This window comes from Danio rerio, chromosome 11 (genome assembly GCF_052040795.2).
Source record: "Danio rerio strain M-AB ecotype USA chromosome 11, GRCz13ab, whole genome shotgun sequence".
NCBI classification, from domain to species: Eukaryota; Metazoa; Chordata; class Actinopteri; order Cypriniformes; family Danionidae; genus Danio; species Danio rerio.
The window spans coordinates 32,800,634-32,815,921 of record NC_141031.1 but is presented as its reverse complement, the minus strand read 5'-3'; the positions used below and the strand labels follow the sequence as shown (position 1 = coordinate 32,815,921).

Below are 15,288 nucleotides of genomic sequence, written 5' to 3'. Positions count from 1 at the left end.
TTTTTGGGAGAACAACTTAATTGTTTTATGTTCAATCCACTTAAATTTGTAAAAAAAAAACTAAAAAGCTAACTTAATTTCTTATATAAATTTTATAATTTCTTATATCTATATAAATACATTGTGTGGAACCCAGCATTTTGTATGTGCGTTTTTTAAATTGAAAACTACTTAAAGCCACAGAATAAGCAGAATAAGCCCACGAAATCCATGCTTTTCCCCATAGGTTTCTGTGTTTTTATTATATTTTTACTCTGAGTTGCAGAAATATATTATAAAAAAATAACATCTTATCAAATAAATTAAAACTTTAACAACTGAACGAATCTTCTAAAATTAACGTTATAGCCAACCAAACATTGCATTTTTATTTATATTTTTGAATTACTCATAATATCACTTATTTAAGAATTATATCAGTGGTGCTATGCTTCTGTCATTATTTTTGCAATAAACTTTTATTTTATTGCAAAAAGCATAAAAATAAACGGCAAAAAGTACTTAAATAGTTGAGCTACATAATCTTTATATAATACCCTTTCTAATTCACATTTTTCTCATTCACTTGTCATGCACTCAATGCAAATAGTGCAACCGTGTAGTGAGTCGCTAGAAAAAGTATTAAATTAAACGCTCTCACTACATGATGGTACAAAAATAATCTACCCAGGATTCAGCCGACTGCCTAGAAATGTTTGTGTGGGCTGGAGACACAAACACAGATTTAAAAGCAGAGAAGGATTGCATGAGGGCTGTAATCCCTTCAGATAGAGCAGATTTGAGTGGAGAGCGGGAACCAAGTCAGATTATGGGCTGCTCCTTAATTTTTGTTTATTTGAAAAACACATGCCACAGAACATAATCACTTTTTTGTGTGCTGTTTTTGAGTGCAATACATACTAGTTAACTGAATCACCACAGTTTGCTAAAGCCACAAGCTATATGACTGTAATAGTGCAGAACATAGTGGTCAAATGGAGCAAGAGGTGGGTAAAGGTCAAAAGAAGGCTAAAGGGGGGCAGAACCAAACACTGCTTCAATGTCACACAATGGCCATGCTTATTTATTTTAATAGAAACTGGGGAAACTTCTGTCATCTGTTGCTTTTGGGTTTCCCTGCGATCACAGTAAAAGTAGTTTTGTTGCCAATGACACTCTATGAATTTACTCAACTGTCAAGTGTATGAACTAGGGCTCCACAATATAATGAAACAATATTGTTATCAAAGGTATATGCAATATCTGTATCACAGAGAGGTGCAATAAATTACATTGGATAGATTGTTTATTCAAAGTTCACAAATCAGATGGGGCCTTACTATTTTGTATAATAACCAACAGCTGCTATTATGTTAATGGCTAGACCAACCCAACTTAAAGCCTCACAGCAGAGAGCTGAAAATAAATGCTAATGGCGAGAGAACAGACATGTCTGGAAAATGAAAACAGTGAATGAAACAGTGAATAAAAATCTGAATATCTGATAAGGCTTTTAGTCATTCATAGTGTTTTAAAGTCTAAGGGCTCCATTTTAATGATATAGGCGCAAAGTCTAAGGGCGTGTTCGAATCCACTTTTGCTATTTTTAAGAATGGAAAAATACGCTCTGCACCATGGTGCATGGTCTAACAGGGTTGTGCTTATTCTCTCAATGAGTTATGGGTGTGTTTTGAGAATAATGTGCATTAAACCAATCAGAGTCTCCTCTCCCATTACCTTCAAGAGTCAGTTGCATCGGGCCATGGCACATTTGCTATTTACATGGCGGACTTTGTCAGTGAAAAAACTGATTGGAAATGGGGTTGTACACACTCCACTGAATACATAGTTAGCCTACATATTTAATTTCGTTTGTTAACCACAAATATTTGTTCCAAAACTATTTCTAAATTCAGTTCTTATTTCCAGCTAATGAATAAATGAACATTAACGAAGTGTGATCAAAAAACTAAGTTATATCCAAACACGCATCCAATGCCCAATATGGTCCAAAATCTGACTGATGGACAAATCTAAACTTGTTTTTATTAAAACAAATATAAATATGCATATAATAAATTATACTACAACTGATAATAGTATATACAAAAGCAAACTTTCATGAATAAACTGAAAAAAAAAAGCCCTGAGATGAAGACGGCATGGAGGCGGTGTTTTTTTTTTATTTATGTAGAAAATATAATTATAATATGTAACATGTTAATCTTTTAAATTTTAAATTAAAAATTTGTAAAGATATTTGTGTATTGCAATACAGCTTGTGTGTATTAAGCAAAGTTTAAGCATTTGGACTTGCATAGGCGACTTTAGACCAGCTTTTAGTTGGTCAATAGCGCAGTCTATATCAGTTGATGTATTTTCTAGACCAGCACACCCATAAGTGCACAAATTGGTGCAAAAGGATTTGCACCAATTTGCACCAACAACGTGGTGTAAAACGTAAAAATTAGGGTTGCACTGGTCTGAAAATAGCAACAAACCGCACCAAACACATCTTGCGCCTTATTGCGCTGGGTGTATGATAAGGCCCAAAATGCTTGCACCATGAAATTTTGGATTTATTAGAAAATGTATTTAGATGAGAAACACACATAGGTGTACAAAATGGTTGGTACCCTTCCACTGAAGAAAGGATAAAAAAAAAAGAAAAAGAAATGATTAATAAAAATAGCTGAAAATAAAGTAATCAAAATCAGATATTGCTTTCCAACTTCACCAATAGCATTAAAATCTTAATCAAAATTGTCTTTGATCATTGGAGTCTAAAAGCACGATCCCCTCCAGTACTTACTTAAATCTGACATTCCATACTTCTGTTAAATAAGTGCAACACCTGGGCATTTAAGTGTACTATTTGTATTGAAGAACGGCTTAGTCTAGAACAGCGGTGTCAAATACAGTTCATGTAAGCCAAAGCCCAGCAGAGTTTATAATCAACCCTAATTAAACGTATCTGATCCAGGTATCCAAATCATTCTGGCTTATTTAAAAAATACAAGGTTTGTGTGTTGGATCTCCTCTTGTTCGTGTGGGTTTCCTTCGGGTGCTCCAGTTTTACAGTCCAAAAACAATGCTGTAGGTGAATTAGCTACATAATAATGAATAAGCTAAATTTTCCATAGTGTATGTGTGTATGTCCTGGACCTCCAGGTTGGGAGTTGAGCGTTGGGTTAACAATAGATATTATGAAACACTAATATGGTGCGGCTAAATATTAACTTCAATATAAATGGCCCTGGGAGTAAGTAAGTATGTGTGTTAGAACTCCGAAGTAGTGTGGCTCTTTATGAAGGATCCACAAGTAACGCTGTTACAGTTGAGAGGAGAGGAACTGTTACCTCATGCCAGCAGGTCAAAGATCCACAGTGAGAAAGAGAAGCAGAGATGGAGTTTACAGCTATCATTTCCTCCCTACACTTTTAAAAATAAGGGTACAATATCTGTCACTGGGGTGGTAACTTTTCAAAAGGCTGAACTTACTTTTGTACCATACAGGTGGGCCTCAGTAACTTTAGGGTACCGTTTTGTAGCTTTAAGAACAACTTCTGGTTATTAGTACTTTTAAGGTACACATTTGTACTTTTTAGTTATTAATATGTTCCTTTTTGAAAAGATACCGCCCCAGTGATAGATTTTGTAAATTTATTTAGAGTGTAGCAATGAAATAGTGGCTTCTGGGTTCTGCTGTTACTTCAGTGTCAGAAAAAAGACTGTCCCAGCAAACTCACAAGCAGTGAATTGTAAACTGCTTTTTAAGTAGTTTAATTACTAGCAGTCACATAGTAAGATACCACATCATAGTGCAAATGAGATAAATGACATTAGTAAATAACAATCCTTTAATGATCTATAACAGAAGCTATACTGAATATTGAAGAAACCATTAATTCTGACACCCCTATTGCTAACATGCTAATCTAACAGTAAAAAAGCAACTCAAAATTTCACTTATCATATAAGCAAAGATTAGACGGATCAGCGACAGTACTTAACACTAAAGTATTAACCTGAAGTTAATATTCCATTGTTCTTAGTTTGCCCAAGTCACCTTGGGAGTCTTTTGCCTATACTTAAGAAAGCTAAGCCGGGGCATTAAGGCTTGGACTGAAGTCTGTCAGGAGGAAAAGACGACGCCATGGTTCAACCTTTGAGCTTAAAAGCGGAGCAGCACGAACAGACGACTATCATGCCACTGCTGACTGATTGCAGGTGATTGGCTAATTAGCTCCGGTTGTTATAGCGTTGACCCCGTGACAGACCATAGCGCAGATGCCACCGAGAGCTCCTTTTACAACTTGAGACTGGGCATGTGTGCTTGTGTACGCGTGTTTGTTTCTCCAAAGCCCAAACTGGAGTTTGTCTCACCCCCGCTTTTTTCACCCCTCCCCACGCGTCTCTTTCTTCATCATTTAAAACCTTGACAGAATTTGTAAAGATCCCAGGCCCTTTACCAAAACTCCCCTGCCCCCTTCGGCCCTCCGCAACGCCCTCCGACAACATTAGCCATGTGTGAGGCTGCTGAAAGACAGGGAGACAAAACAGTCTCCAGAGGACATCGCAACCTATGGACTGAAACCACGCTCTCAGCCTCCGCAGCAGTGATTCCAGGTGTCAGAGGCACACGTGGTTCAGATCGAGTACAGAATGATGAATGAAAACCCTGGAGAAAAGCACACCACAATTAAAATCACAAGCTTCAGCGGAGCACAAAACATCTTTGTTACACCGATGGCACAATCGCTGCAGTTTATCATGCAAAAGTCATATCACTTACATCTCTGTCACTTCATTGCAGTGTATGGTTGTGCATAGGTTTGATTTTACTCTCTCTTACATTTCATTTTTACAACTTTTAAATGACAAAAGAGTATCAGACTGGAATAAACTAAATAATTTTCACACATTTTAAAATGAAACCATATTAAATCTATTAGGTGTTTTAATATGTGTAATAGAATTAAAGTGTTAACATAAATTCCTGGAATAAAATATATTGTTTCACATTCCTGTCAGTTGATTAGTGTTACATTTAACACAGATTTTTATTTTAGTTATTGTTTTTGTCTTATTTCTATCAAACTTAATTCAATTTTTTTCATATTTTAACTTCCCATAATTTTATTGAAATGAAATGCAAATTAAATAAAATGTAAAATGATAAATTAATATAAATATTAAAAAAATTATAAAAACTGCATAAAACATAGATTTTTCAGAATAAACAAAATACAAAGTGAAATAGTGAATAATAATGAACAAAATATTTCAATGTTTTATCCACAGTTTGTTTTAAAGGGCACCTATGATGAAAATCATCTTTTCCAAGCTGTTTGAATTGAACTGTGAGAAGGCAAAGTGTGTCCACAATCATATTAGAGTGGTAAAAACAAATTAAGTCTTTTTAAGTCTTTTTTAAGTATTAAGTATTTTTAATATTTTCTGATGGTAAAATTGGATCCAAATGCCTCCTATTTTGAGGCCGACTGCAATGTGATGTAGGAGTGCGGTTTCCCCGGCCACTGAATTGATTGACAGCTGCATATGAACATGTCTCCATAATAATGCGTATAATCATATCAACAAGACAGGATGTGCACAAAGCAACTGAGATTAAAAGATCTGTTCAGCTCTCTGTTATCATCAATCATTAAATGTAATCAACAATGAGTTTTACAAGTTTAAAACGTTTTTAAAATTACAGTGATTTTACCGTCTTTACTTTATCACCACAGCTGCATATCAGTACAATTATCCTGTCACATTTGAGTGCAAAGTTAAACACGTGCGCTGTGTGTCTGTGTCTGCTGTGTGTGTGCTTGAACTTTGTAACAACATTGTGTGTGACTCATCGTTGCAGAAAGGCTGGAATTAACTCCACAACAAATACATCGAATAATCATTTGGAAAGTTCTTACTGTAGTATTTCTCACAAACATGTGAGATCTGCTTCCTTCATGTCTGTCACTGTGCTGTTTATCTGACGTAGCCAGAGATTGAGGCACACTCTGACAGGCACATGGGAACGGTGGGAGGGGAGAACTAGCATTAAAGGCACAGGCAACAGAAACAGCTAAAATGTGTTCAGAGCAGAAAATGTCATTATTCTGAAAGGTATAATGAATAATCTGATGGGTGTTTTGAGCTTACACTTTACAGAGTGGAAACACTTTACTGGAGACACAAAAGACAGCTTAAATCTTAAAAAAGGGGTGAAATAGGTGCCCTTTAAATGGAACTTATCATCTAATATTCACTTTTACAGTACACAGTGTTTGAACATAAATGTGTCAGCAGTGTGTACACTTTCCCTTTTACTCAAAAACGGCCAACACAGTATAATAAATGACCCATATTGAGCTCAAGAAGAAATGTACAATGCATCTTGCAAAAACAAATATGAGGTTGCTTTAAAGTAATCAGCATTGATTAATCATCACTATGATTGGTATTTCATCAATTTTAGTTGACATAAAACCTTGCAAATAAACCTTTTTGTCAGTAATTCCATTGGCGAGATTAACGCTGGTTGACTGTTATGTGGCTGAGCCATCTTAGTGAGCAGCGGAGGAGAACCAAATCCACTCCATCCTTTCAACATTTACCCCCTAATCCCAAACTTCTTTACACATTATTGAGTTTAAAGAAGCTTTACGTGTGCACTTCTCAAAGCAGACAATGCTTCCTTATCAATATTGCAAATCTTTATGGCGCAAAGCAGTCTGAAATCATGGTATACATAAAGTCTGCACACATGAGCTGGGGATAATTAGCGTGTGACAAGGCCAATCCAATGGCACAGACCCTGAAGATTAATCTGATCGGAACGCTCAATCGCCTCCGTCTAATCTGGAGATTTGCGTGGCTCGGATCAAGCTCATGCTGGTAACTGGCTTAGTACCAGCACATCTACTGAGAGGTCAGTGCAGAAAGGCAGAGCGAACTGTAAAGTTCTTCAGATTTGTGGTCAGATGGGCCATACACGTTCACTGTTATTATATTCAAATCATATGCTAAATACAGCCAGAGGCTTAACAAACAAGCACTGAAATCAAAACAACAATACAAAAAAAAGTTCTCTGAGCTTTTCCCTTTTTTATGCATGTTAAATAGTACCGCCTTACATACAAAGAGAAAGCACATATTGTAGCGGCCACAATGAGGTCAAAACAAAATGGTAAAATAATTAGCCACTGCAAAAAACTACTACTGTTTATGTTTTTCTCTTTACAAAAGTAGCTACTACAGATGGATCTTTAACTACTAGTCATTTTCTCATTATGTTCAATGAGAAATATAGCCTTGCTAAAATGATCTTGTATATATAGGCTAAAGGAAAAAATAAATGTATAAATTCATAATTTTCATCATGTAGCTCCAACATAGTGACTTTCTCCATTGCTTAAAATATTCTTAAATATCATGTTTTTGAAAGAGAGAAAATACAAAGTGGATTCATGACGATTAAACACTGTGGACACACAGCGCAGCTAAATTTAGTCAATTCATCCTGTTCTGTACACACACACAAACACACACACACACACACACACACACACACCCACACACACACACACACACACACACACACCAGTACAACCGTTGTCAATTACTAAATGAACTGTATTTACAAAACGTCAAAGCAATGTGTACAGAAACAAACTGAACAACTAATTGTTAATGATGTATCAGAGTTGTCCTTTTTTTAACAAGGTTAGTGTTGCCAGATCTTGCTAGAATAAACCTCAAAATAAAAGCAAACCCACAATAAAAGAAAGCATTGCATTATTCACTCTAGATTGCCTGCGAGATGTTTTTCACCAAGTTTCAACTCAAACTGAATACTTTACCATGTGCAGAAGATGTGAAATATGGGAATTCTGCATGTTTGCAGAAATTTTCTTTTATTCATATGTTTGCACTGTCTTTGTATGTAATTTCCTCATGCGAATACTTCAATTCACATTTGGTGTACACCCAACGTAATATTACTCCATCTTTTCTGTCTGATCATTTCAAGAATTCTCATTTTGCTTTCACGTGGATAAGAAAACTACAGACAAGACAATGAATAAATGATGATAAATCAATACAGTTCCAGAGTCATACCTAAATATTGCTCTAACAGAGTACAAGAGTAACATTTCAGTGATGCGGGATATAACCGCATGTCAATGATCCTCTCAGCCTGACTGTGCTTTAAAATCTGTAGATTCAGGATAAACAAAACAAGCGGGCAAAAGCAACAGCAGATGGTGCCACAGATAGAGAAATATAATGACCTTAGTTAGTTTCAGGATCACCCATCTTGATCTATTAAAACCATATGGCTGATCTGCACTTCGCGCCCAGAGAGAGTAATTCAGCCCCTCCTAACGCAAACGGGACGCGTCCTAAATACAGCACACATTCCCTCAAACACATACACTTACAACTACTAACACTACTGAATAAAGCAGGGGGAGGGGGGAACCCAGTGGAAATTACAAGGCAAGTTAATTGCAGATTGGCATAGCTGTAATTATTCAACTGCGTAAAAATAGTCGCCTTCAATTACTTGATCATAGAGTGGATGTAGATCTGGATCTATCAGACAAATGAGGCTTCAGTAGCCACATTTTCCCAATGCCCCATGATGTTGTGATTCCCCTCAAAGTTCATTCAAAAAACATATCAGAATTAAAACAATTGTTGTGAGCAGACCTTGAACAAGCTCCTAAAAGTCTTTGTACCCTTACTGTATTGTGGTAATACATTCATTCTATATCCACAAAGAAAAACAACCTTGAGGACAAATATTCATAGCAAATGAACAAATGAAATATCGTACTCGCTTTCTGAGCCTTGTCAAGCAAGTTTTTTCTTACATCCCTATGATTGGTCACTCGCTCACTGAAAGGGCTGTGATTGGCTCTAACGCTTTGGCGTTGTTCACCAATGAGTGACACTGATAAACGGCAGTGGTAATCACAGCTGATCCAAGACAGATGCGGAGGAGAAAACTCGCTCTGCAGGCATGAGCTCGTGTCTGGATCCACAACTATCACTATAACAGCTGAGAAGAGAGGAAATTTTACCTCACGACAGCAGGTCAAAGGTCCACAGTGAGAGAGTGAGAGAGTTTACTTTCAGTTTCTCCACAACAGTGAAACGGGCTTCTGCTGTAAGTGTCAGTGAAAGACTGTCCAGCAAACACACAAGCAGTGAAATTTAAATGCATTGAGCGTTTTAAATAATCACACATGCCTCCCTTACCATAGTAAGCTGCTGCGACAGAGCGTATGTGAGATAAATGACATCAGTGCACAGTAACTGGTTATGATAATTACTGAACTGATATCGAATTGTCCGTGTGTGCATTGCGGTGCACCGAAAACACAATTAATTTTGACACTCCTAGTAAACAACCTTGTGTAAATACCTAGGAGTATAAATTATACTTATAAATTACATATATAACATTGTTTTATATCATGTTTTGTATGGTGAGGGTCTAAAAATAGTGGTCAAATCAGTAAAGATCTTATTGTTTATTTGTTATTTTTAGTATATTTTAAGGAAAAAATCATTTCAAATATAGAGATTGCAATGGGATAAATCATAGAAAAGGAGAGAGAAAAAAACACCAATATAAATAAATAAAAGAACAAACGGTTAATTTGAAGACTGTTTGGCCCCTTGGCTGGAATTTAATAAAAATCAATAAATCTGCCCCATGTTACGTTACAACCAATTATCACGATAGGACAAAAAGCCCAAAGCTAAACATCCAGTACCTCAGGCGCCATTTACACTAGTGTGTTTTTGTTTTAAAGCACATACTGTACATATTTCATGTTTACACCGTGAATCAACACTACTTTGGCATATTTGACCCGCAAAAACGGAATGTTTGGACAACATCGTTTGTAAACCCTTAGAAAAGTAAAGACAGATGGAAATTCAGATTTGGCTATCCACAATCACTTTTTGATTGGTCTTTCGGACAATTGCGTATCATCCCATAATTTCAATAAGCCTCTCTCATATGACCAGTGCAACCAAAATCTACACGTTTTTCTAAAACGCACTAAAAAACTGTTGCGTAAAACATATGCCGGAATAGTTGGCAATACAATAGTTATTGTTCCTGATAAGGGACTAAACTGACAAAAAATGAATGAATTGTCTCAGAGGGGCCGGCACGGAAGCGCAGTGGGTAGCTCTGTTGCCTTACAGCAAGAAGGTCACTGGTTCGAGCCTCGGCTGGGTCAGTTAGAATTTCTGTGTGGAGTTTGCATGTTCTCCCCGTGTTCGCATGGGTTTCCTCCAGGTGCTCTGGTTACCCCCACAAGTCCAAAGACATGGGCTATAGGTGAATTAGCTAAATTGTCTGTAGTGTATGTGTGTGAATAAGTGTATGGGTGTTTTCCAGTGATGGGTTGCAGCTGGATTTCATGTGCCTTTTTTTACAATAAATAAAAAAAACACTAGTGAAACACAGCCTCACTATGTATATGGATTATTTGTAGTACAACCTCGTTATTTAAAATGATTTGTTTGAGTTTGTTTGTATGCTCCCCAAAACGCAGTCATGTGTGGAAAAAGGTGGAATCTATTCATCTAATGTGCGATTGCATGATCTACTGTAGTACGTATGTCTGTTTTGAGTGTGCTTTAACAGTGGAGCAGCTGCACAAGCCTGCAGGCCTGCAACACACCACTACTGCTGTCAGCACACGACACATCAGCCCACTCAGCAGACCACGCACAAATAAACTCATATAGACTGATCTGGGGCCAGCTGTCTGCCAGCACATCCTTTCCTCAAGAAGGCAAAAGGTTCAATGGTTGGACTGGTAAATAAGAGGGCTTAAAATCATTTGTTATCGTTCACCGTTGTGACTTCAAGGAAGGTGTTTAAAGCCAGCTGATTTTCATGCATTAAATACACGGCTCTCCAAAACAGATTTTTTAGATACTAAAAAAAACTCAACTGTGATCATCACAATACATTTTTTTTCTCTGTAAAACTATTAATTTCTTTTTTTAAATGAAATAAATTGTAGTTTAAAATTACTATAAACTAATAATACACAAACAACCAGACTTTGCCCTTCTAGCTTTGATAAAAAAATAAATATGGTTAGTCCTGTCACAATATATCAGCAAATATTTGTGCATGATCTCAATAATTTTCGGTGTTGCAATATATATTCACAAATTCACAAATAATGTTGAAGTCATTTTATAAGGACAATTACATTTTACCTTACCGATGTCAAATTAATAATTGGAATTCTACCTAATAATAAGTTTAGGGTGCTCTCACACTTGGTTCAATTGCCTGGACTGTACCCTAGTTCATTGTCCCCTCTTGTCACCTTCTCGGTTGGTTTGTGTTCACAATGTCTTTTTTCCTTCTGAACCCCGGTACGCTTGCGTCATCGAGCTGCTGTGTTATATATGGCTGTTACTAGGTGACGGACACTAAAGCAAAGCGCCCAAAATAAAAGACGTCGCTCTGTTTTGGACATACAGAAAGCGACTCACATCTATTTGCCGCAAAAATTTTATAAACGTTCAGAACATCAGGCGATGTCTACAGAAGCTGTTTTTGGAGGAGACAAGCAACCGGACTATAGTTTGCATGAAACGGTTCCCAGACCACCTCTTTCAAGCGGACTTGGGTACGGTTCATGGGTGCACACCCGAGTTCAGAAGACAACGTTCACACTAGCTAAACGTATTGTACTCTGACAAGAAACAAACTCGGGTGCGGAGCAAAAATACTTGTGTGAAAGCATCCTTAATAGAATATATATTAAGACATTCACATCACTTTTGACATCAAATGACAGAATCTAAATAACCTTAAGAATGAAAAGCCTTAGTCTGTTGAAAGTGTTTATGGCTATTTGCATATATTATGTTTTGTAATCAGTGACACAAAATGATCTCAAAATGACAATAATATTACTTATTGTACCAGTTTCTGTGACAGAATATCGCACAACAAATATTCCTCATTGTGACAGGCCTAAATATGGTTAACTAAATATGGTCAAAAAATAAATAAATCAATGAATCAATCAATCAATCAATATAATAATTTAAGAACCAGCTAGTTGAAAAACCTAGTTGCTAAAAAAAAAAGATTAAACTTTTTTATTTAGTTTATCTTAAGGCTTAATTGACTTAAACTGAAATAGGAATAAATGAAAACTATAAAGGCATAAAAGACCAATAATATTACTAAACCAAATAACTAAAACTAAAAAAAAAAATCCTATTAACAAAAACTACAATTTACTCCATCTTAAAATAACAGAAAATATCTTATATTCTTTTGGAGCCTTTGATGAATAAGCCCACATCTGAAATTGAGGGCAAGTCAAAATAAAAAGGACAATCCACATTGGCACGTGGGCAGGGGATGTTTGGACTGTGCGCTTCAGCGTCCCGGCAGGAGATTGCTTTAATTTGTGCCCCAGTAATAGAGTAATAGCAGTTAATTCCTCAACTAATGAGCCCGGATTAGCGTTTTGCTTTTGGTGTCTGTTCTGCTTAAGCTTCTCCTAATCTGTTCACGCTGATATCCCTATATCTGTCCAGATATGACTTCAACATCATGTGACCCCACAGGACGTCTCTTTCAGGAACAGTACGTGCGGTTGTCCTTTAGACTGGGAACAGTGCTGTAAGATGCTTAACAAAGGCAAAGTGTGCATTCCAAATCACTATAAATCATCCTTATAAATATTAAAAGTAGTGCATTCACAATAAGTGCACTTTAAATACTCAAATTATGCACTTATTTAACCTTTTAAAAGAAGTGTTGAATGTTGAACACTTCACGGACTCAACACTCACAGCTTTGCTCGTGTACTGTAAAAAAAAACATTAATTAGCAGGTTTTCGTATTTTGCGATTAATGTTTTTTCACTTATTTATGCTTTTGAATTGCATTATAGCATCTTGATCTTTCCTTCAAAATCTTTTGCTGTTGAATAGTTTAAAAATGCACTTGTGTTGACATTTTTTATAGTTTGAAGTCATATATTGCTTGTGTTTGTTTTGTAAAGTACAGTAAAAAAGCCTGGTAAGAAGCTGCCGATATATTTTCTGTTACTTTACAGACTTAATTCTCTCTACACTACCTGTCTTGTCATCAATCTCAGTTGTAAGAGCAACAAATTATAACTTGGCTTCTAGTTGATCATTTGGAAAAGTGGCAGAAGGTACATTTTTCTGATAAATCATCTGTTGAACTGCAGCCCAATTCTCACAAATACTGTGTAAGACCTATTGGAACCCGCATGGACCCCATATTCTCTCAGATATCAGTCAAGTTTGGTGAGGAAAAAATCATGGTTTGGTTACATTCGGTATGGGGGCATGCGAAAGATCTGCATAGTGTATGGCAACATACACAGCCTGAGATATCAAGACATTTGTGCTGCCCGATACATTACAAACCACATGAGAGGGCAAATTCTTCAGCAGGATAGTGCTCCTTTTCATACTTCAGCCTCCACATCAAAGTTCCTAAAAGCAAAGAAGATCAAGGTGCACCAGGATTGGCCAGCCCAGTCACCAGACATGAACAATATTGAGCATGTCTGGGGTAAGATGGAGGAGGAGGCATTGGAGATGAATCCAAAGGTTTTTAACGAACTCTTGGGAAGTCCTGCAAGAACGCTTTCTTTGCCATTCCAGATGACTTTATTAATACGTTATTTGAGTCATTGCAGAAATGTATGGATGCAGTTCTCCAAGCTCATGGGAGTCATACACAATATTATTTTTTTTCCACTGCACCATGACTTTATATTTTATTCTGTAAATTATTTCTGTTAAGTGACAAGACTTTAGTCTAAGCAAAGTCAGACCTTACTGTCCTAATTAAATCATTAAAAAAAAAGCATGATCATATTTTATTTTAATAAAATCTTGAGGACTTTGCCTTTCATATAAGTCACTTCTGATACCCAATGATCAACTAGAAGTCAAGTTATTATTTGTTGTTCCTAAAACTTAGTAAGGCGACAAGACTTTTGTCAGGTAGTGTATATTCTTAAACAATATTCTCTCTCAGACTACTAAAATTTGCCAATAAAAGTCACTTTGTTAAACTGTAGAGTTGAGTTTTAAACAAAGTTCACAGAGCAGAGATAAAAACTCCCATAATGCAATTCACAACCCTGTATAAACAGAAAACACCAGGTGAATCACAAAATACAGAAACTATTAATTAACTGATCATTTTTATTGTGTAGGAGAGGGATCTGAGCCATCAGGCACTGAGGTTGGTTGTTACTTTATTTTGGTTTGTGAAAAGAAAATTCTCCTATGTGAGTGCTATTTTACTCATTACAGATACTATTGGGTAGTTTGGTCATTAGTTAACTAATTTGGCAACTGTTAAACGTCATCTGGGAAAATATTTGAATTTCTGTTTAGTAAAAACACATTAGCATTCTATTTGGGATGTCACTAAACTCATACACTACATGGTTGAGTGTACTAGTGCATTATATTGACCTTATTCTTTACATACAAGTGGGTGCAGCCATCAGGATTTTTTTGGGCTCGAGACTTCCGGTCTCATTTCGTTTCAATGATTTTTAGACGTTAAAAACAGCTTGTTATGCAGCAAACTGATATTTCATTATTATACTATTATATATTTATGTATAGTCATGAACACACTTGTTTGTAGAACAAGCAGTTTGACTGTTTTTCTGCCGTTTATTAGTCTTTTCTCCCATAGGCAACTGAATCGGAAGTTTTAAAACTTGCAAAACGAGTGCACTTCCGCATTGCAGAATAAGGTCAATAGGTCTCCATTTAGGACACAATTAATCTGTTCAGCAAATAGTGTGGTTTAAGACCACCACACACACAAACACAAGAAGCACACACACACACACACACACAACACCTCTAAACTACATATGGGGATCTACAGTCCTTGCTAGAGAAAACTACCTTCAACACTTGACAAACAACTTACCTATAGAGATGCTCCTGAAACCTGAGCAGAGCAGTGAGGAGAAAAGACACAAGGGATTTGTTATAGGTCAAATAAAGAGCTAATTTATTTATATTTTAAAGTATGCATGAAAATTTACGCTGTTTATTTTGACTAGCTCATATTATTAATCTTAAGGTAGACTGGTAATCTTTGCAAGTGAAACCATTGGAAAAAAAGAATTTTGTTAATCTTCAATCACAGTCTGACCATTTGCTTCCACATTCGGAGTGACGATCCTTCTGTTGACGTCAACCTGAGGGTTTTCATAGCAACTG

The 15,288-nt window shown here is 36.3% G+C and overlaps 1 protein-coding gene across 13 annotated transcripts in view; it reads right to left on the bottom strand.

Moving 5' to 3' along the window:
* nhsb (Nance-Horan syndrome b (congenital cataracts and dental anomalies)) overlaps positions 1-15,288 on the bottom strand; it is a 90,236-nt gene that overhangs the window by 52,238 nt on the left and 22,710 nt on the right. For 5 of the 13 annotated variants that reach the window (XM_087273859.1, XM_087273860.1, XM_087273864.1 and 2 more), the window contains exon 2: positions 14,993-15,013. The exons of the other annotated variants lie outside the window; for them this stretch is intronic. In XM_087273859.1, coding sequence (XP_087129985.1) covers positions 14,993-15,013 — 21 coding nt within the window. The remainder of the gene's footprint in view (positions 1-14,992; positions 15,014-15,288) is intronic. 13 annotated transcript variants of the gene reach the window in all.